General features: G+C 45.9%; 1 protein-coding gene across 2 annotated transcripts; it reads right to left on the reverse strand.

Annotated features, from left to right (window-relative positions):
- Positions 1-1,128: 1,128 nt before the first annotated feature.
- rbbp6 (retinoblastoma binding protein 6) lies at positions 1,129-18,717 on the reverse strand. 2 transcript variants are annotated; one of them, XM_088936393.1, is made up of 17 exons: positions 17,587-18,717; positions 16,517-16,616; positions 15,975-16,011; positions 13,414-13,458; positions 10,571-10,659; positions 10,374-10,470; positions 9,672-9,811; positions 9,149-9,321; positions 8,674-8,777; positions 7,921-8,312; positions 7,477-7,561; positions 7,322-7,382; positions 7,171-7,228; positions 6,586-6,957; positions 5,956-6,051; positions 3,837-5,771; positions 1,129-3,485 (listed from the first exon to the last, which is right to left on the reverse strand). In XM_088936393.1, exons 1-17 carry the CDS (start codon positions 17,750-17,752, stop codon positions 1,946-1,948), a joined length of 5,490 nt encoding a protein of 1,829 aa, XP_088792519.1. In that variant the 5' UTR covers positions 17,753-18,717; the 3' UTR covers positions 1,129-1,945. The 2 variants fall into 2 exon arrangements, with proteins under 2 accessions (XP_088792519.1, XP_088792518.1); XM_088936392.1 differs by having other exon boundaries at positions 5,956-6,075.
- Between the last annotated feature and the right edge of the window lie 4,063 nt (positions 18,718-22,780).

Raw genomic sequence — 22,780 nt, forward strand, 5'->3', positions numbered from 1 at the left:
TGCCCTGCGTTTCGCTTTCCTTCCTCGTCAATGCCCCAGCATTAACCTCCCCCCACCCCACCCCACCGCTCGAAGGCGCGATTCCCGGGCGTTTTAGACAAATGTGCACCTTCAGCTGTACTCTCGAGACACCACGGAGCCTCCTGGTGGTCATCCCATTGGCGTTCTAGAAGGCCTAGCTGCTTGCCCAACGGGGCAAGGGGTTTAGACCCTCTCCTGGATCACAGGCTGTTATGCAGGCCGACTTGCACAGTCTGCCAGATAGCGTCCCTCTGGGGCCGCAGCCGGGAGCACCTGCTCCGCCATCGCCTCTTGCATGCCTAAGGCTACAGCACATCCTCCATAAAAATTAAATGTCAAAGCACGGATCGCATGTCCTATTGGTGCAGAAGTATGGATGTGGGCTCGTCGGGCTCCGGTTTAATTACCGGTTGGAAAACAAATGTCCTTAAACTTCTTCTTTCATCAATAAAACGTCTGCAAGCAAAAATGTGGAATTAAAATCGCTCCAACAGGAACACAAGCCTCATATGTGAAGACAACTGTCCCCTTTGTGTCATCAGTTTAAACCAGGTTTGATAACCATCCTGATTGTGTGAAACTGCTTGCTTAGCCGAGTTGTTTGATTCAAATCGGTAGATGGCAACTTCAAGATACTGAACATATACAACGAACCAAGATTACACTGCCTTGACGCCACCTGGTGGCAGAATCAAGTATTGCAGCAATTTGTTGCCCCCACTTTATCCTCACCATAAGTGCTCCAATACATGAACCTCATTTACATTATAAATTTAATATTTGCTAGAATATCTACACCATTTTCAATTTCAATATTGCAAGCAGACTTTATATACCATGAATAGTTCTATATTTCTCTCTTAAAGCCCAGATTTCCAGGGCAAGTGTACCTTCTTTTAATACAGAATGACATTTCAATCACAGATAAGTTTGTAATAACTAGGTCTGAGGTTAAACAATTCACTGCAATCCACCGTTGTGGATTCTATTGCTCCTGTTGTACATTAAATTCTATTGCTCACATAGTGTAACATTTTTTTTAAATGAGACAACCCATCCGCCAATTTTGTCATTTCACAATATAAATAAAAAACACGGGAGGCATCCTTAAATGCTGAAAAAATTTATTACAATCAAAATGACATAGAAAGGCCCTTTTTTCTTTATAATTCAGTTGATAGCCATTTAAACGAAAGCCCTTCCACTGAGGCAATACAAAATGTGGAGAAAAAAAAATTCACAGTACAGTAGATCCCCACTCCCGCTTGTTTATCTTAGGGATGTGCATGATGCCAGTAAATCATTAAAACAAGATCCATTCCAGATGATAAGATTATTGCCATACATATTACATAGAAAAGATGTAATTAGTTGAAATATCTTTTCAAACATGAGGTACATAATTGCCTTTGTTCCATCAGGCAGCCGTAACACCGTACTGTCTATAAAGTGCTTTCACCAGGCCGTTATTTCTATTCTACTGGAGAAAAAGTACACACATGGGTGTTAAAAACAGAATTCCATCTGGGAGGAGAGATCCCTTCAGGGGGACTTAAAATATCTTTCGCACTGAAGATCCTTTCCCTAAAAAACAAATATTTGGCTGAACGCCTTAAAAATTAAAAACCAAATCTGCATGTTATAACCCTCAGCCTTCCAAGTGGGAAACCTCTTAAATACTGCAACTTTCTTTTGTAACACCCTCTGTATGGCCAAATTCATTTCTGTACATTTTTTTTTATTTATAATCCCCATTTATCGAAATAAAAAAAAGCTATGGAGCGATGTTTTTTTTTTTTTTTACATGCGGTGCATTTATCCCTCTGATTATTTACAAAGCAGAATTCTCTGTACAACATACTGATATTGTTACAAAAATGACGTGAGCAGACTTGAGTCCATTCCTCCCTTTGTCTAGCAGGTCTCATACTGCCGGTTTCGGTTTCTGGTCTTCCTTCTCCTTGTCTTTCTCCTTGTCCTTGCTCTTTTTTGACTTCTTTTTCTTATGCTTGTGTTTCTGTCCCTTCATCTCGGACTCGGACTCGTTAGTAGCATGCTTCTTGTGTTTTTTGTGTTTCTTGTGTTTCTTGTGCTTCTTCTTGTCCTTCTTCTTCTTCTTCTTCTTGCTGTCCTGGCTGCCGGTGGAGCTGGCGCTGCTGCTCCGCGCCTGGCTCCCCGAGGGGCTCTGGCTGCGGCTGTGGCTGGCACTGGGGCTGCTCTCCAAGCCCTTCTCCTTCGCCCTCTGCTCCGTCTTGCTGTCGGGCTCCGAGGCCTCGCTGTCGCTGTCGCTCTCGCTGTAGTCCGGGACGAAAGCCGCCTCGTCCGTCTCCCGGGCCAGGTCAGTGGACAGCCGCGTGGAGCGGACCAGCGGGACCTTGGTCTTGCCGTGCTCGCGGTCCCCTCGGCCGCCCGCCCTCTCGCCCTCCGATCTGAGCTCCGGGGAAGCCGTCCTGTGCGCTGGCTTCTGAGTGCTGTGATCCCGGTCCTTCGCGCTCCTCGTATCCGAGTGTCGGCTCGTGTCCTTGCCGGCTGGCCTCTCCGATCGGTGCTCATCTGGCCCCGTTCTCTTGGAGTCTGGGGCCGCTTTGTGGTCAGAGTGGACCCTCTTGTCCCTTGCGGGGCTGTGCTCTGTCCTCTTTGGTTCGGCGGCTCCTTTCTTCACAGTGTCGACGTGCGCCTCCCGCTCTCTGCTCTTTGGAGGGGGTACGTGATCCTTGGGGGAGAGAGGGGAGTCCCTCCTCTTTGTAGACTCTCTAGGTTTTTCATCCCTCCTTTTGGAGCTGGAATAGTCTCTCGAGCTGCTGCTGTGCTCCGTCTTCCTGTCGGCGGCAGCGCCGGAGTCCTTGCTCGCCGGCTTCCGAGCGGCGGTCTCGCCTTTGTCCGGAGCCCTGTCTTTAGAGGACGAATGCGAGGCGGAGGAGCTGCTCTTCTCGCTGCCGTGTTCACTGCTGCGCTCCGGGACCCGCTCTTTCTCCGCGTGAGAGGTGGCCGACTTCCTCTTCTCCGCTGCGTCCCTGTCTGAGGCGGTCCGCTCCTTTTCCTTCCCCTTCTCCCTGTCCCTCTCTTTCTCCTTGTCTCCTTGAGCTGCGGGCTTGGTGGGCTTGCTCTCCGGCGGGGGCTCCTGGGTAGGGGTCTCCTTCGGCGCTGGGGGGGCCTTGTCTAGCTTGGGAGACTCCCTGTCGACTGGTTTCACAGTGGCGGTCGGTTTTGCAGCTGCGGTCTTCACAGTAGCCGGGGCGCCAGGGTTGGCGTCTGCTGGGGTGGCCGACGACTTGGCCTCCTCGTCCTCAGATTCGTAGTCTTCCTTCTCCCATTTAGAACGGGGAACCTGGATCATGACTATCTCGTCTTCTGCAGGGGTTGAGCTGTCGTTGGTGTACTCTTCCAAAGTCTTCACTACCGTTTTCTTCGTGTCCACTTTTTCTTCAAGCTTTTTAATGGGACTTCCCCCAGTGGAACTCGTGCTAAACCAAATATTGGCAAATATTAAGACAAAACAAGCTTTGTTGGGGTTTTAATAAACTGTACTTCTGTTAACATCGTTGCCTTTATAATAAAAATATTTTGGTATTAAAGCGCGGATGTGGCTCTTTCACAAATACTACAAACAAAAAAATAAACTGCTGAGTGTGATTACTTCACACATATCTTTAGTTAAACTATGGGATTAATGCGCAATCATTTTCAGTAGAATAATAAAAGGAAAACAGTCGAAAAACACTGGCATTTAGCTTTAACATAATATGTTAAAAGGGGAGGTTTTTAAAAGTCTTAATTAAATATAAAAGATCTGATTTAAAAAAGAATGATCTCACCTGGTATAATCCACCAAGAGGGAGAAGGTCCCATCAGCTGCCTGGACCTTCCGGCGGACCTTGGCTTTCGCCTTCTCGGGCTTTGCCTTCCCAGGCACTTCAGCTGGCTCTTCCGCCGACGCCGCACTCTCCCCGGGCACAATCTTCTTGCCCATCTCGCGGTTGATTTTGATCTTCCTGGCGGGAGCCAGCTTCTCCTCATTCTCCGTCGGCGATTTCAAGACGGCCTTCTCCTTCTCCTTCTCCGACGGTTTCTCGCCCTCCGGCTCGGGCTTCGGTCTCGGCGACTGCTTCGCTCCCTCGGCCGCCTCAACCTTGGGTAACTTCACGGGAGGCGCGCCCGGTTCTTTCTCAGTGCTCTTCTCCTCTTTCCTTTTCCGTTTCTCTGGTTTCACATCCACTGTTTTGCTGGAGGGTTTCTCCTCAGCTTTGGTCGACTTCTCAGACTCCCTCTTGGGCTTCTCCTCCTTGGTGGGAGGCTTGTCATGCTTGGTGCTTTCCTTGACGTACTCCTTCTTCACCTTCACCTCCTCTTTGGAGCTCTTGGGCTCCTGAAGCTGCTTGGCCGGCTTCTGCGTTGCTCTCCGGGAAGGGGGGCCTTTGTCCTCTCGCTGAGACGTGTGCTGCTTGGAGGCATCCGCTTTCTGGGATGAATCCTCCTTCGCCTTTTTGACTGCAGGCTCCATGCGGGGGGACCTGTCACGGTCCGCCTCCGTTTGCTTGTCCCTGGACGATTTCACCACCTTAGCTGTTGAGGATTCCTTCTTTAGTGTGCTGGTTTCCAGCTTGCGTTTCGGCTTCTCGCCTTTGCCCTTAGACTTCTCCCTCCTGTCCTTGTCCGAGGTGGCTTTGTAAGGCAGAGAAGAGCTTTCCATGGGCTCATCCCTGACGGGAGTGGCGTCGTCACGGCTCGGGGGCATCAGCATGGATTCACCTTTCCCCTCATCCCCAGCTCCCGACTTCCTAGAGCCCTCCAGGGTGTCAGACTGAGGGAACATATCGCCTTCCTCACCCTTCCTCCTCTTTCTGTGCTTCTTGTGTTTAAGGCCTTTAGGGTCTGCAGCAGAATTGCCACCAATTTCTTTCTCTTTCGAAGCTTTCCGAGGCTCTCTGCTGCCACCCCGGCCAGGGCAAGCAGTGGTGACTGCCAAGTTGTGAGCTTCTTTAAAAGCAAATTTCTCTTGGTAGGTCTGTGGCACGTTTCGGCCCCTCGGAGGGTTCCCATGACTCTGGCCGGAAGGCGGGTATTCCTCTCTTCGCCCCCGGCCATACGGGGAGTTATCCCTGGGCCTGGGTGCAGCAAACCTCTCGGGCGTGAAGTGCTCTCGGTTGGCTTGGGGTGCCCGCACCCTGGGCAGGTTGCCGGCAGGATTGCTGTAGTTCTTGAAGTATTTCTCATACCACTCCCTGTACTCCCTCTCCCACTCCCTGTACCTCTCCCTCTCAAACGGGTCTCTCTGGTCAACCGAGCGGCCGTAGTAGGCCTTGGCGTCATAGGGCGGCACCTCTCGGTAGCGGTTCAGGAATTTCCTGTCGGGCTCAGACTGTGAGGGGGGCAGCGGTTTCTTGCTGGGGCTGTGGGCCCTGTAACCTCCCGGAGACCTGGAGCGGGACCGATACCCTCCACTGCCGCCCCCGCCTCCTCCTCCTCCTCCTCCGCCGCCGCTGCCCCCTCCCCTGTAAGCCGGGGAGCGGGTTCGAGAGCGGTGGTAGCCGTGGGAGCGGGATCTGGAGCGATAGCTGCGGCTGCGGCCCCGCCCGCCGCGCCGGGGGTAGGCCGGCGAGCGGGAGTAGGACCGAGAGCGGGAGCGCGAGCGGGACCGGGAGCGGCTCAGGGAGCGAGAGTAGGAGCGGGAGGACCGGGAGCGGGACCGGGATTTGGAGTAGGAGTATGAGCTGCCGCTGTAGGACGAGCCGCTGTAGGGGGATTTGGATCTGCAGAGAGGAAAGGGACACAAAGAGAATAATGAGCCATGTGACAACATGCGCAGCACACTGAAGGATCAGAACAAGACGAGTGTCTATTAGGTGCACAATAAAACAAAGTAAACAGGAAAGTTGAAACCTTTAAACGTTAAAGAAATATATGCGACATATTATACCATTTTTTATTATTCACCTTGAGTAAGAGCGTCTCCTTTCCTTTTGAATCTTTCTGTACTCCAGAAGCTCTTTTGCAAAGTCATTAGTAAACTCCTCAAGCTTGGACTTCTCCCTGGCAACGAATCGACAGTGGGAACTATTTATTGAAAACAGGAAGGAGATAAAACTGGAAGGTTAAAAAAATGTCAGACAAGGGCATCATTTCATCATTCCTACTTCTACCAGAAAGTTATTTTCTTACACATTTTAGAGGAAAAAATTAACCAAAGCAGACCTCACTTTAGTTATGTGCACATAACTACAGCTGGCTGATTATCAGACAAATACTATGACAGAACCGGATTGCGCTACAATACTTGATTTGAGGCTGCTACGTCAGAAAAGGCTACATTAATTAAACAGAGAACTACAAAAAACGTAATAAAATGGTACACTTAATAGACTAAAAAGACATTTTAGCTTCACTTTTGGTGAACATGAAAACAAAAATGCTGAATGACATTTTTTTTTATGTCCCAGCTCAGGGTTTGAATAAATGCATCAACGTTGAATAACACAACTGGGAGTCAGCAATTTGTAACTGCAGAACTGTGTGCAGTTGATTTGGGCTGACAGAAACCAACAGAGGGAATGAAGTCCAACTCACTCTTCCTTCAGCCGGCGCTGCTGCCTGTAGAACTCCTCCTTGGAGAGGAAGGGGGCTGGGGTCAGGGAAGGCAACGTGGTGGGCATCACGGCCGGGTTCCCGGGAGGGACCCAGGGGGTAGCCACCGTGGCCGGGGCAGGAGGGTACACCGGAGGGGGCAAGGGGTAGCCCGCCGCCGGGGCCTGCCCTGCGGTGTACTGCATCGGGAATTGCTGCGGCGTCACTCCAGGCGGCTGGGGCATCGTGTGAGCCGGCGGGGCGAAGTGGGAGGGGGGCACGTACGCCTGGGCAGCTGTCGGAAGAGCCACGGTGGCGGTGGCAGCCTGAGCTCGCGGGGGGCGATCGCTGTGCTGCCTGCCTCTGCTGGAAGACCTGCAAGACCCAGAAGCCCACCTGATGCAACACACATCAACAACCTCCTCCATGGGTTCATCTATGTGTATTATCGAAACTGTTCTTTTAACTGGTGATACACATTCATCTCAACTCGCTTTTATCAGAAGTCTTGCTTGAGAAAAATGAAATTCTTATCAATTTAATGATTAAATAACATTAAATTATTAAAACTCAAGTCACTCTACTTACGTCTCCCAGGTGGGTCTGCTGCCTCCAGATCGGGGTGGGTTAGATCGCAATGGCTGTCCTGGAAGGAAATAAGTCAACTTTAGAAAAAATTCAAAGCGACCAGTTCACGGACTCGGTGAAAGTGAACTGTAGAACTGGGAGAAGGTCTCACCTGTTGTAGGAATTGAGTGCCCGAGGGAGTGAGGGTGTCCAATCACTGGCACATGAAACCCCTTGTCCAAGACAGAAAAGAAAGCTGAATGAGTGCACATGAAGATTTTCAACCATTACTTGTCAACCTTTAATCCCCCTGTCGCTTCCCTGTACCTTAGGTATAATAGAAGTGGTCAGAGATGGATCTGATGAAACTGGACCAGATGGGGCCGCACTGACGACAACCTTCTCAGGCTCCCTGGGAAGGTTGGAAAAAAAAAATCGTAACTTAGCAATCCAAAAACAAACTGCAAGATGGGACTAATTTTATACTGTTGGAAATATTCTTTTAAAATTTTTTATTTTATACAACTTCTATATCTTAACTGGTCCCATTCTTCACCCTTCAGCTCTTCTTAGTACCACCTTCCATGGTCTCCTCTATTGTTATTGTTATATTGTTGTAATTGTAATTGTGTCTTATCTTGTGTATTCTTCTTATTTATTGTTAGTCATCCTGTTTATTATTATTATTATAACTACCCCCACTCACAACGACGTCTCCGCTGGAGCAGAGGAATTAATTAAAACTGCCCATCAGTCAGGGCTCGGACTCACTTGGCCACGGCTGGCTCCTCCTGCTTGGCGAGGGGCTGGGGGGAGGGCGAGGAAGTGGACACCTCTGCTGCCGCGGCCCCGCTGCTGACCTGGTTCACCTGCAGGGAGGCCGCGCCGGCGTGGGCAGAGGGGGGCAGGGCCGGTGGCTGCTGGGTCACAGGCGGCAGCAGGGTGGCCAGGGCCGCTGGGGGAGGCGTGGCCGACGCGGCGGGGCGGGAGACGTTGGCCATCAGCGGGTCCTGCTGCCTCGACGTGGGAAGTCTGAGTGGCGGCTGGGCTGGGCGGTGCACTGGCGGCCTGGGCTGGCTCGGCATCACTGGTGGCGCCACCTGAGCCTGCCCCTTCCGAAGCCGCTTAGTGTAGCCAGTCTCGTTCTTGAAGTTATTAACAGCCTACAGGCAGAACAAGCTTTTTCTGAAACACTGCGTTTGCATTTACCGAGTGAGAAGAACAGGTGAAATAGTTCTTTACAAGCCCGGACAGGCATGTGTTAGCTCATATAACACATATTTGAAAGTACTTAAAAGATACTTCCATTTCTACATCTGATTAAATGTTTTCCTTTGGTGGCTGTTGGCAAATGCACAAAGGCCCTTCCTTTAAATTTATCACAAATCAAAGCCTTGAAAACTGTTAACGGTCTTGGAAATTAATGTTAATTATCCTGCTCAAAATTAGTTTTCAAAGGAAAAGGTATTAATTATAGCTAGCCCCGACTCACACAGTAAAAAACGCCCGATTGACATATTATACCTGTCGTAGGAATTTGTTAGCAATCAAGGCATCAGGAGAAACATCTGGCTGATGACAGGTAGGGCACACATGCTCATCGGAATCCAGAAGAAATGTCCTAATACCTGTGAATGTAATAATACCCCCATTTTAATATTGTATATAGAAATATTCAGCTACTTGTCCCATGACGTGATAGAACAATTTACTTAATAAAAAGTCCCCAAAACATTTACACAACACCAGAAGAGAAAACACAAAACTGGAACCCTGACAATATAAACTCAACATGTAATGTTCCCAAATCTATTAATATATCAAAGCTATAGAATTCATGTGTAGACTGTTTATTTCACTCTAAAAAGCATTCACCTGTTCTGCTTTTGCCTTTAAAATTCAACAAATCTGAGACAGATACACTTTCTACAGTAGTGCAAATTACGCAACAAATTGTGAACAGTTTGTGGCTCACTACTCCTTCTTTCGAAACACTCACAGTCATCACAGTAGCTGTTTCCGCAGCAGGGAATGACCACAGCATCAGTCATCAGGTCTTTACAGAGGAGGCAGAGCAGCTCGTCAGGCACTGGGTCCTCCTCCTCCGAGGATGAAGACTGCTCCTGTGGGAGGAAAGGGGGCTTCTCCTTCTTCCCGATGGCATATGCCTCTCTGATTGACCAGAAGAGCAGGGACAAAATGTAAAATACGCGCAACAGTCAAATTACTGGTTTAAGAAAATCAGACAAGCCGTGACTGAAACGTCCCTACCATCAATATGCAATGGTAAAAAAAAAAAGCACACCAGATCAAAATAATGAACAGTATGCTGTGTTTAAAGTCAAAAGGCTGAGTTTGTACTACATGACACTTAATATAAATGCTCATAAAGCAACTGTGATTTCATAAAGTCCAATTTATAAAAGCTGTTATTTACAATAATAACGCACGCAAAGCATGCAAAATGAATGAATGATCTCCAGTTCTAAGTAAACGGAACCCAAGACTTCCAAAGCACTTACGCATCGATGGTGGGAATGGCGTATTTGCCTGTATTCGTAAGCATCGCTCCCTTCATGCTGGGATCATCCACCTCCACCATGAAGCTGCGAGGAATTCCTGTGCTCTTCTTTATCCTCGGGGGGGCCTCAAAGCTTTTGTCCTAGAAATAGCACAACATTTAAGCCTTAAAAACAAAATAAGGGTGATTTTGCGGTCCCAGAGGCATCTTGTGGGTTCATTAATTTTAATGAATTATCACATTTTTAATTGCATATACATTATGGTTTTCATCCCAAAGAATTCAAAAACTGCTTTACATATAAGGGGGGGTTCATTCGCCACCACTGTGCCCCAGCAGTCTCAATGCACAGTAGACCAGTGGCAGAAATGAGAAACTGCTTCACCAACATAAGTGGGACCTTTGGGAAGGTCAAACTATGCAAAGTCAGAGCAGAAATTAGCCAAGACATCAGGGTTAATTAATACCTACATACTAGTTAAGCACTTAAGTTACATAACACCCTTCTTTAGAGGTGTGTAGTTCTCAGTCACATGCCTGCAACTTTAATGACACTTAAAAACAGCCAAAGGAGAACCTGCAAAGTGCTTCTCGATTAAATGTTCCTATACTTACATCAGTTTGACTTGCAAATAACTCCACAATAGGCGCAACTATATAAACTAAAATAATGTACAAGTTACAAAGACATCTTAGTACATACCCCATTAGTGGGGCAGTTTTTAATGTAGTGGCCATTCTTTCCACAGCGGTAGCAGGTGTAGTTTGGTGGAGGAGGTCCCACAAGCTTCTTCATATAGCTGCACAAAAACACATGATTAAGTTGCTTCTGCACAACAAAACAGCAAGATGTTAAAAAAAATTGTAAATGTTCAAAATGACTAAGTTAAAATGACTTACTGGACTGGATCATATTCGTGGTTAGACTGCGACATCATAGCTCTAATTTTATCTTCTTCAGATGCATTTGCTTCAGCCAGATTGGCAGTCTGTGCAACAGGCAATTTTTTGACAGACAAATTAGGAAAAACACTAAAAACACATTCCATACAGCCAGAGACGATCACACACAATATCCTGTAAAGAGCAGCTGACTGCCTGCATGTTGTACACCCGACTGGAGATGAAATGGGGAGTCCCTGAAGCCACTGTGTGCGTAATGCAGTGTGATTCTGTCTGGGATTGATGTCTACACTTGTCAAGTGCTTAATAATCCATTAAGCCCAGTGCATAACTTGTTGAACAGAAGTACTGCAAGGACGACATCATCTATTGTACTAGAAAATGAATAAATGAAAACTCTTATCTTAAAGGTACTCGAAAATGAACTAAATGTGACATCGGTCATGGATAGATACCAACCTTTTCCACTTAATTCCTCTTAATGAACAATACAGAGCTTTGTTTACCTGTATTTACTTGTTTACAAACAAATTATGTCCAACCTCTGACACATCAGGGTGTCTTTACACAGAGGAATTTACAAGACCAACAAAAGACTGGCTAATAAAAGCTAATCATTTTGGTCAAATTTCCTGTTTCAGAAATAATGGAAGTTGACACCAAGCGACTGAACAATTACAATTTTAACTGTGCTGGAAATCAAACTTTCTAACATTTTCCCCAGTAGACAGTACAATATCCACTGATGTGCACTTACACACATTTCGACAACCTTTGTTTTTTATAGCAGTACATGGAATACAGTTATGCCCAGGGCCTAAGAGATGGCAAACATTTCCTGCAGTTAAAACCTTTTTTTCCAGAATCTGAAGTTAGCCACTCATTCATAAAACAGACGAACTGTTCAAACAGTTTATTGGCTCGACCTAGATACATCTTTGTTTAGAACACAACATATTCCAAAGTACAAACTGAGAAAACCTATAAATTGTTTCATGAATTTAACAGCTGATCAAAGTTTAACAGTGGTAACAGGACTACAAGCAATATAAGAGAAGAACTGTGTGAACAGACAACAGCCATAATGGGAATACGTAAAAATATTTTTACCATTACCAAAATGAAGAATGTTAGCCAAAGGTTATATTTTATACTGAAGCCATGATTCTAAATTAGTATATAGACTTGCTATTTAAGACGTTCGCACATGGCTACAGGCTGAGGAAATACTAACGTTTCACTTTTATCCCAGCATGTAAATAAGAGTTTTGTATTAAACAACAAATTACTCCATATCATCCATATTGACCTGAAGAGAAGGAAACATTTATTTGCTGAAGGAATGCCTTAGCTTCTAACTCTTTCTGTATACTGAACTTTTTAAATAGACCAGTCGAAGCTTTACCAAACCCTTTGGCACACTCTCCAAACTCCTCTATTCAAGAACCACACAAAATACAAGTTCACATGGCATAAAAACACAACAGAGAACGGACGCAAAGAACAAAGTCCTTTACACTGCTTTAAAAAGGTAAGAATATTTAAATAAGACATAAATGTTCAGAGCCGTGACCAAGCAGAAAGGGTCCTCCCCTATACGGAAATGGACAGCACACTGCATATTCTTCTTCACAAAAACCCGAGGCAAAATTTACGGAACAAATGAGTTGAATTACGGTACCAACTCAGCCCACGTCCATGAAGTCAGCAAACAAATTCCCCGATGGTATCTGGACAGGTGTGACCACTGTATAATCAGGTAAGAGGGCTTTACAGGTACTCCCCTCCATCCCCACATCAGAGCAGCACAAACTCTTCACAGTACAGCACGTGCACCGAGCAGCTCGCAACTCAAGCTGCTACGACATTATACCCAACACCACTACAAGATTCTCACATCACTAGGATACTGAGCAACAAGGTTAAAAAAACAACCTCCCTTTGAAACAGGTGCAGCTTTTCCAGACTGTACACTGAAAATAATTTTTCCACTGCCTTGAATTACAACAGGCCATCTCATATAAAAATGCACTGCAAGTGTTATAAAAACCACACTGTAAATAGACCACATAGCAGAAGTTAATACAACCTAGAAATAAATGTAAAAAGTTCCAACTATGCAGACAGCTGAGGTATTATTTTATTACTAAACCACGTTACTCAGTATCCTGTAATATAACCACGTTTTGTTTCAAGTAAACCTTAAGAATGTTGGATAACCCTAAAGATGCATCTTGGACATGTATTCTGCCATAAGCAATTGCGCAGTCTTTTCTCTTGCAAAGGTACGGCTAATTTGAAATCTGATGCAGAGATGCTTCAATAAGCCCATGAGAATTCATTCTAACAAATACTAAGAAGTAACAGTGCGATGTTGCAACTGTCAGGTTAAATAGTTGCCTCAGCATATAGCTTGAAGTAATTTAAACAATTAACAGGCTACTGGTATGAATCCTAACAAAACGGTCAGGACCATGTTACGAAGCATCTAAAAAAAAAAATTCCAGTACATGGCAGAATACATTTCAGAAGAGTAATGTTAAGAATTTTGTTAATAAATCCTGTATATGAAAGCTGCCCAACTAGGGTTCTGTGGGGCTGTGACTGAAGTGCTGCAAAGGTACTATGTCTTCACAATGTAATGAAAACAGATGCAACAGAATTTAACTATGCCATGAAAATAAGGCAATAAAAATCAGTAAATTAACATAAGCACCCAAGAACCACAGTTATGACATTTCAGGGATTAGCAGAAACTCCATATGGATGAAAACTTGTTGAAAAACAAAATAATCAACCAAAAGAGGTATAATAAAGTACAACAGAAAACAATTGTATACCTTGGTTAGCTGGGCCAGAGTAATAGAAGCCGCAGAATCATCAATCTGTTGTTGGAAAATTAAAAAAACATTCAAGTTTAATGCTATGATAAGGCACAATTTTAAAAATGTAACAGCTAGTTTTGCTGCAGTTATGCAGATTTCCTGTGTGATTGTTAAGTCACTAAAGAAATGCTACCGTATTTTCAAAAGTCATGAACTTCTTTCAATTAGAATTTTTCATGCAACAAACTGAATGCTGATTAAAACATTTAACTCCAGGTCACCCACCTCAAATGGCTGTATAATGTTTTAACTTGTTAAAATTAAGAGAATATGAACGGTTTTGCAACTCTTACTTTGTGGGGGCATTGACTCCAACATTAAAATAAGAGCTTTAACGCGTAAACAAAAAAAGCAGACAATTTAGATTGAAACAAACATTATCCACACGCAGCATTTCATAAACAAATGTTTTTACAAAATACGAAGTCATCGATGAGTCCAACTGCTTTGCTTTCACAGCAAAAATAAAGCTTTTAAAATCTTCACATCCGAGAAAACATTAGCACATTAATTAAAATGCTAATGAAACAATGGTTAGTGAAAACAACAATTAATTTTAAACAGCTGCTTTGAGAATTGTCCACTTGAAGCATACTTTGATAGACTGTATGGCATAGGTTTTAAACGGAAAACGTTTCTTTGGGCAAAACAGCAGGAAACAAAATTCCTTGTTTATAAAATTACCCTTCCAACATGGGTAAATGATGGTGTGATTGGGTCAATTTCTAAGGTTGCGTGTAGATGGTATGATCAATCAGTTGTTACTAAGACTTCTACAGCTTACAATGCGCCCACTCTAAGACGAGAGCAGTGACAGTAATGAACGCCCGGAAATAACATTTATTCAGGTCATCTGGGACCTTTAGATAAGACTCCTAAAAAGGCTTGACCGATCTAAAAAAAGACTGGAAAACAGTTGGCAGACTGCATTTAAAAATCACTAAATATAAGAAAGCCACAGGTTAAATACCCAAAAAACTATCTGGAAACAAAAAGGTTAACATTCAGTTCCCAGACAGCACTCCCTCAAGTTCTATTATCCAGCAAAGGATAAGGTCACCCTGGGAAACTCATCAGTACACACCACAGGACAAAGAAATTGCCCTTGCTCCGATTCAAAAAAATGCCTGTGATGTTCTCAATACCCACCCCGGCAGGCGATGTGACACAGATATCCTGCTTTCTGACTTGTCATGAAAGTCAACACACAAGGCCATGTCAGAGGTGCTCAAAAATGCCATACAGATTTTATTGACAGATGATGTGTTCTGTATCTTACAGAGCATTGAAGAAATTGGTTAAAGGGTTTTGTGGAAACAGTACAAGTCTGAATTATTCAGAAACCTTACGAGAGGTCTTAATGCATTCAGAAAGCTGTCAGGGTGCACAAGCTGCAATGTACTCTAGGCAACTCGAATACTGAGCAACAGCTACCCTTGTTACATTGAAGAATTTCACGGTTTCATTTTGTAACAATACATATTTCTGATGGTGCAGCTTTGACAGAGCGCACTACAGTCAGAAAAACAAAACATAAGAAGCTACTAAGGCTAATATTTCGTAGCTCACATTATTGAAACAGGTGTTAAAGAAAGCTAAGGCTCAAACAACCGGGTTTCACATTAAATAAGGGACGATTAAGAGGCTTCCAAAAGAAACTTAAGTGTGATTCTACACACAACTTCTTTCCAATACACATTTGGGGTGCTGTAAACATACACTAAAACTTAGTAACTGTAGAATAAATGCTGCCATAAAGCAAACTGCACCCCATCAAATGCAAAGAGCAACCCCAATCAAAGTTTGAAAAACAATTTAACTTGACATAACAGAATTTAGTGCATTCTTAATACACACATCAGAAACGACTCCCAGTCCTATGGGTCAGTTTAGTTGTTTGAGCCTTGGCTGTAACCGGGTTACCCATTCCAGATCACATCATTCAAAACGACCTTAAGCCTGTTTTGGGAAAGACGGTTGTGCCTTATCATAGCAATTTCCTTCAAAACGAATAGTCAGAAACATAAGCTGTGTGATACAATGTAAAATGAAAAGTATGACACTGAAAACACTTTTATTAGAAAACAAAAGAAACAAAGACAACAGCTTTTACAGATGTAGCAGCACTCAAAGACACACAGGCTTTGAACATGCTCTCATGTTCGCTTCATTGCCAACATGATCTTAAGTGATCATACATCGATCTGTACAACAGTTTGTAGGTAATACTCCACCCGCTTTTGAATATCAAATACAGTGCATTAACCTGCACAAAAACCAATTTACACACAGGTTAAACAAATGTGCAAATATTGAAATTAAAAATGTAAACCATTCCACAAAATACATTGTTACAACAAACTATTACCAGATGTTTATCACTTCACATCATAGGAAGTTTAAACATTTTTTCTGAATTTCAGATAGATTCTTCCAAAAACACTTATGTGCTTAAATGACTAGAATAAAATATATTTAACAAATAAATGAAATTGTGAGTTTGTTTTTTTACATACTGCTTTTGAAGGTCCACTTGGAGGTTCAGAACGATCACTGGAAAGCAAATTAAAAGAAAAAGATTATCTTCAGACGGTTTCTATCACAGCTTCCTTATAAGATCAGTCCAGTTCATGAAAAAACAGTGCAAACTACAGAAAGCCTTACGAATAAAAGCTGGTGTAAGCTACTTTCAACGAGACTCCAAAGAGAATTTGTAAACTGCCCACAGAGGACGGTAATAGAACAATTTACCATCATCGCTGTAAAACATTTTCCCAATAAACTAAAGAGATCAATTTATGTTTCACAAACCACAAATTAAGACTACTGGCACTCAAGATGATCACTAATCACAGCCTGAGATCATCCCTTTAACACATTTTTGCATGTGTACTGGTAAATTTAATCCCATTATCTCCCAGACTGGTGCCAATTCATGAATCACCAAAAACACACCAAATTACGGCTACCCAGTTGAATCAAAACTGGGTTAGGGCTTTAATCCCCCAAAATGGAATGTTTCTCATTTCCACCTATATCAAAGGAAATCCATACTTACATGACAAATGTTTTGCTTGCAGTTTTGACCCCACCAATAGGAATTCTTCTGATAATGACGGAGGAGTTCTTGGGGATAAGGGCGCCATCGTCAGTGTACTCTGAGGAACCAAACAGGATAGTTTGAATACCGGCGCCTACTGCTCTGAGACTCAAAAGAACGTGGTCCCTGAAGTCAACTCTGGAAATACTTTAATAAAGTGACTGCAAACTACTGATGGGTACAAACAAGTGCATCAAACCACTCTCTGGTTGTGCTTTGGGCCTGTCCCTGACACCATTAGACAACCGAATAAAGGTGCTGACAACCACCCTGCGAGAACATTTTCTTAGCAACGCACCACCCACACGGTTCAAGAGGTGCACATCTGGACTTCACTAGACAACTCACCCAGCAGAACTGCAAGATCTACAGCGCGTTTGCGGTCGCGCACTTTACAACTGTCGGCAAGGGAACAAAATGGATTCCTTCAGTCCCGGCGAAGTGCGACCTGAAGGGGTCACTGGCGGAGCATGTGCACGGACAACAACCGCTAGGCCCGGACGTTTGCAATCCACCTCTTCGACCCGCCGGCCATTTTCCCCGTCCCCAGCCGCGCCGCGCCCCCCCCCCGTCTCCAAATATCACAAGCGATCGTGCGATCGCCATTCCGACCAGATCAAAAAATGCAACTTGTAAAAAGCAATGCCACCCCTCCTGGTGCTGTTTTTTTTAATCAAGCAATGATACTTTGCGGATCTAAGAGGAAGCGTACCGGGCAGCAGACTGGGGAAAGTGAGATCGCTGCTGCCGGGCTCAAACTGGTCCAGATGTGCCACACGTGCACCGGAGACGTTTCCGAACTCGGACGGGACACGCAAGTTCGGGTGCGGGCTCGCTTTCAACGCCAGCTCTGAACACGAACCCCCCCAAAGCCAAAATGCCCCCCCCCCCCCTGCACCCAAACCGGCGATGACCATCTTTACCGATCACCGGCGACAACAACCCGACGACAGTACAAATCCAAACACACGCTTGGCACGGAGCAAAGACGACCACGCTGCGCGTTTCGAAGCCAGTGACTGTCTTACCTTCTTTGGTCTGCGCGTTAGTAATCTGCAAGTCGCAATCCGCAGCCTTCAGCTTCTCTCGGCCCATGATCTGCCGCTTCAGGTCACACAGCGTAATGTGCAGGCCATCAAACGTGACCGTGTCATAGTTGAGTTTAGAAGAAAATTTATAATGGACACAAGACATTGTTATAGCAGATTACACTACCCTGGTTCTTACAGGGAAACAAAATAATAACGTACAATCAGGTGTGTTAGATAATGTTGCCTTTCCGCTCGCTAGAAGACGATATTGCATTACGCTTCACATCCGCGGAGCCACAGAATCTAGCACAAATCAGCTAAATGAACGGGTTCAATTGAAATCATGAGCTACTGTAACTAACTGGCGCTACCACAACAAGCACAAGACCATCAGTTTTAGTAGTCATACGGCAATGTTACGAGTAGATGTTGAAAGTCCACCATAATTCAGAACAACTCCCCCCCCCCCTCCGCGCCCCAACACGGGGTCCCAGATCTCCTTCAGACAAAACGTCCAAATGAATTTTCTTCGGCAGAGGCTGGCTTAAAAAAAAACATCCACCCGCCAACGGCGCACGGTCCCGCCAGCTGCGCTCTCTAAACGGGCCTTGCGACGTCGGTTTGCTTCAGAGTCCGCGCAGACAGACCGGCATGGCGGACGGGCTCGCCAAGTCTCTTGCTTCGCCACGGGGCTGATCCGACAAGTCCGAAACGACAGCGCAAGCGAAAATAGGATTTATCCAGGCTTAGGAACGATAAGCGGAAGCGCGCAGTCCCCCTCCTTCACTCCCAAGAAGTATCCGTTCAGTCCACTGTCGAAAATGAAACAAAAGGAGAAAAAAAAAGAGACAGCGAGGCCTAAAATGGCCTCCCTTTCTCTCCACCAAAACAAAGACGGCTATCAACAGCGCCGGCTCCGTATGGCAATACAAACAATTCCATAACCCTACGGTATTTCACAAAAACACATCTACCCTCATACAACCCCCCCACCAAAAAAAAAGAAATAACAGTCTATATCCCCTGGCTGTAGTTCACAAGAAGAAAGTTAACAACTGTTGACCGCTTCTTTGAAAATCTACAACGCTCCCTCTCCGCTCCCTTCTGTGTCACTATGGCGGCGCCCCCGGACACTCAGGGGTTTCCAAAAGCAAGCGCACGGGGCACGTAGCGGGACGTCATAATAGCAACGCGCTGCGTCACAAGAACGGCCTCTACGTCGTTCGGCGTAGCCGGCGTGTGTAGCCCGCAGGTCACGTGAGGTTTAAACCGCATTCAACCGTAACTTTTTGAAGAAAAACAGGTTTAATAAGAGAGCCCTCAAAACATACTTTTTTTGCGGGATTTAACAAGGTGATATAATGGAATAAAAGAAAACCCTCTCATAATGCATATATACTCAGTCCTTACTTTTTCGTTCTTACAAAAGAATATTTTAAATAGGACAATTTCGTTTAAAAATGGAAAAAGGGCTAATGTAAACGGATGTTTCCACTTAAGTACGAAAATAAAATTTCGAAATACAGCAATAAGCTAGACCTAAAATAAGATTAATCAGAAAAGATCACTGCATTATTTTGAATTTTATATTAGCATTATTTTGTCGTGTAATAACCTCAGCAGTGAAAAGGGAAATAGTGAGTGTCTCCTTGTATGACCTGCATAGTTTATTTTTTATCGTGCAACGCCAAAAACATTATACATACAGTAATGTTAGTGGAAATACTACTTTTACCATTACTAAATGTCCAGAGTTTAACACCAGGTTCTTAATGTATGATAATATATTAAACAGCTTCATACTGGTCTCGGTTTTCTTGAGTTGCAATGTGCAGCAGTAAAGCTTGTCAACATCTGTTGCTGCGATTTTACCTGTCAACCAACCCTGCCCCCCCCACACTCTTCAAACCAAACAGGTGCTCCTCAAAGTTAGTGACGTCACCCAGAATGGAGATTTCAGGCACAGTCAGTACTATAGACCAGCTGTGTCTAGCCCTAAACAGCCTCAGTCTGTTCTATAGACCAGGTCTGTTTAGCCCCAGTCCTGAACGGCCTCAGTCTTTCCTATAGACTAGCCCTGAACAGCCACAGTCTGTCCTATAGACTAGCTGTGTCTAGCCCTGAACGGGCTCAGTCTGTCCAATAGACCAGCTTCGTCTAGCCCTGAACGGCCTCAGTCTGTCCAATAGACCAGCTTCGTCTAGCCCTGAACGGCTTCAGCCTGTCCAATAGACCAGCTGTGTCTAGCCCTGAACGGGCTCAGTCTGTCCTATAGACCAGCTGTGTCTAGCCCTGAACGGGCTCAGTCTGTCCTATAGACCAGCTGTGTCTAGCCCTGAACGGGCTCAGTCTGTCCAGTAGACCAGCTGTGTCTAGCCCTGAACGGGCTCCGTCTGTCCAATAGACCAGCTTCGTCTAGCCCTGAACGGCCTCAGTCTGTCCAATAGACCAGCTGTGTCTAGCCCTGAACGGCTTCAGCCTGTCCAATAGACCAGCTGTGTCTAGCCCTGAACAGCCTCAGTCTGTCCAATAGACCAGCTTCGTCTAGCCCTGAACGGCTTCAGTCTGTCCAGTAGACCAGCTGTGTCTAGACCTGAACGGGCTCCGTCTGTCCTATAGACCAGCTTCGTCTAGCCCTGAACGGCCTCAGTCTGTCCAATAGACCAGCTTTGTCTAGCCCTGAACGGGCTCAGTCTGTCCAATAGACCAGCTGTGTCTAGCCCTGAACGGCTTCAGCCTGTCCAATAGACCAGCTGTGTCTAGCCCTGAACGGGCTCCGTCTGTCCTATAGACCAGCTTCGTCTAGCCCTGAACGGCCTCAGTCTGTCCAATAGACCAGCTTCGTCTAGCCCTGAACGGCCTCAGTCTGTCCAATAGACCAGCTTCGTCTAGCCCTGAACGGCTTCTGCCTGTCCAATAGACCAGCTGTGTCTAGCCCTGAACGGGCTCAGTCTGTCCTATAGACCAGCTGTGTCTAGCCCTGAACGGCCTCAGTCTGTTTGAGTTTGTGTACCAGCTGAGCACTGAATGGCGTAATCAGGAGGCACTAACACACTTTCCAGATGTCTGTTCCTTGGCCATTCCTCGTCGCATGTAAAAGCTGCAGAGCTGTGATTCTCCAGACCCTGGCTGTGGATCGATACGCGAGCGTTGCTCCTCGGCAGGGAAGTTTAATGACGTTGCTTTAAAAACGGAAGGCCGGTTTCTCGACTTGCAATGATCATAACAGGCTGAAGTAGTGCTGCTTTTAGTTGTTGGAGGCAGAAAAAGGTTTTGGTGTGTGAGCTGCAGTAAGCTGACTTCTGCAAGTGTGGATGGTATTAGGCTACAGACTTGGAAGTCGAAAGGCTTGAGAGAGCTAAGTTGCCTATTGTCTTGCTGTTGTGTGCCAATGCTAAGAAATGGGGGAGCACAGCCCTGCTGTCCTGTGTGCCAGGGCCTGCGGGCACCTCAGCCATCAGGGGTACCAGCTGGCACTGCGGTGCTGCAATGAGGTGCAGGTCGCCTTCCAGTTTCTCCTCATCGCCTCTCTCCTGGGATTTCCCACAGACCAGGCTGTCCGTCTACAGTTCTACGTGTCCGCCCTTGTCCAGCTGGTAACTGTCCACCCTGTCAATACTCCTGAAGTCTCCCGCCACCCTCCCTCCCCCTGCTTGAACTTAATTGCTGAGCCAGGTGTGTCTCCACTGTGCACTTTGAGCCCAACTGAGTTTAAACAGCCAAGTACGTTTTGTTTAGAAGATTAATAACAATGTACTCAGCCCCGGGGGATGTGTGTGTATGGGGGAGGGGTGCAGTGTGATGTACAGTTTTCCTATTTTTGTAAACACTTCCATATCTGCAGGGAGAAGGTGTACGAAGCTCTGGTGGAGGCCTGGGACTGGGGCGGCATGCTGCTGAGGCTGTGGGAGGAGCAGGAACTGCAGGTCAGAGCTAAATCTTCACTCCTGGTCCCGGAGGGCTGCGGTTCACCAGCTTCTACAGGTCAGCGAGAAACAACCTGGGAACACTGGTAATGAAGACCAATCATGTGGAAAATTAAGTCCAGTCATTAAGAGTCCAGGGTGGAATGGAAGCCAGGAGATACTGTGGCTCTCTGGGGCCATAGTGAATATTGGTGACCTAAATAGTAATAACTGTTCAATGGTCCCGAATCTTTACTTTGGCTTTGTCTGGTATTCCATTGATCGATCTGAATGCAGAGTTGGAGCCCGAAACGTGACCTGCGCAGTAGCGGTTTTTGAAAGGGCATCGTCCGGTCAAGCGAATCCTGGGCGAGTCAGCGGCAGGTGGCGTCCAGGTGTTGTGTGCACTCTCTGCCACCAGGTGGAGCTGCAGTCCCAGCTGAACAGGCCGCCCCGGCGCGAAGCATTTAAGAGGCTTTTTAAAAAAAAAATAAAACGTGGTTATTGAGTGGAATAAGCCGGCCGCTCAATGTACAGGAAAATCGAGGCATAGCCTGTGGTCCCAGTTAGTCATTTGTAACTCTTTCTAGTAAATCAGATCTAAAGGAAGGTATGATTATGTCATGACGCGGATCCGGTGACTTCCCGGGCAGCGCCGGAGTGCTTGGATCTAGCTCGTCTGCAGCGCCGGCGATGCTGACGCGAGTCTGAACGAGGGTAGAGCAGCGGTACTATCATACTGCGTTAATTATATTACCCCAGTCTGACCGGTCCCCTCTTATCTGTCCTCTGATATCGAACCGTTATACATTGATGTCCTGCAAACGCCCACTGCCTGTGATCTGAGAATTACCCCGTGTCTGTCCATGATGGCTGTTCGTCGTTAAAAAGACATGTAAACCACTTTTTTTTGTCCCCCCAGGGCCCTTTAATATGTAAATGTAATATGTAATATGTAAATGACAATGTAAATGTCACAAAATGTAGCCGGCCCAAATACTGGACTCCGGGGGCTCGAATTTGCCTAAGGGAGCGTGGAAGTGATGTGGGAAAACTGGGATAGCTGCATTCTGTGGGAGAAGGCGCTGGTTTTGATGTGACAAATGGACTTCACATCAGGGGGAGGAGGGAGGAGCGTGGCAAGGGCCCCCTGCCTCAAGGGCTCTTCCCAGGCTCCCACGATTCAGGAAGGGCAAACGTTTTGCAGCTAGCCGAGCCCTGTGCGGAGCGAGAGACGTTCCTGCCAGTCACCTGTGCCCCTGCGCAGTGCTGTGCTGCGCTGCCAG

The sequence above is a fragment of the Atractosteus spatula genome, chromosome 18 (genome assembly GCF_055471065.1).
Source record: "Atractosteus spatula isolate fAtrSpa1 chromosome 18, fAtrSpa1.hap1, whole genome shotgun sequence".
NCBI classification, from domain to species: domain Eukaryota; kingdom Metazoa; phylum Chordata; class Actinopteri; order Semionotiformes; family Lepisosteidae; genus Atractosteus; species Atractosteus spatula.

What these genes read in the sequence shown, in the direction of transcription:
- rbbp6 (XM_088936392.1), bottom strand. Translation starts at nt 17,752, where the DNA reads ATGTCTTGTGTCCATTATAAATTTTCTTCTAAACTCAACTATGACACG. An exon ending in GAGGAGCCAGCCGTGGCCAA is followed by an intron (nt 7,562 to 7,920) that starts GTGAGTCCGAGC and finishes CAACCTTCCCAG; the next exon opens with GGAGCCTGAGAAGGTTGTCG. An exon ending in CAGCGCCGGCTGAAGGAAGA is followed by an intron (nt 6,076 to 6,585) that starts GTGAGTTGGACT and finishes TTCAATAAATAG; the next exon opens with TTCCCACTGTCGATTCGTTG.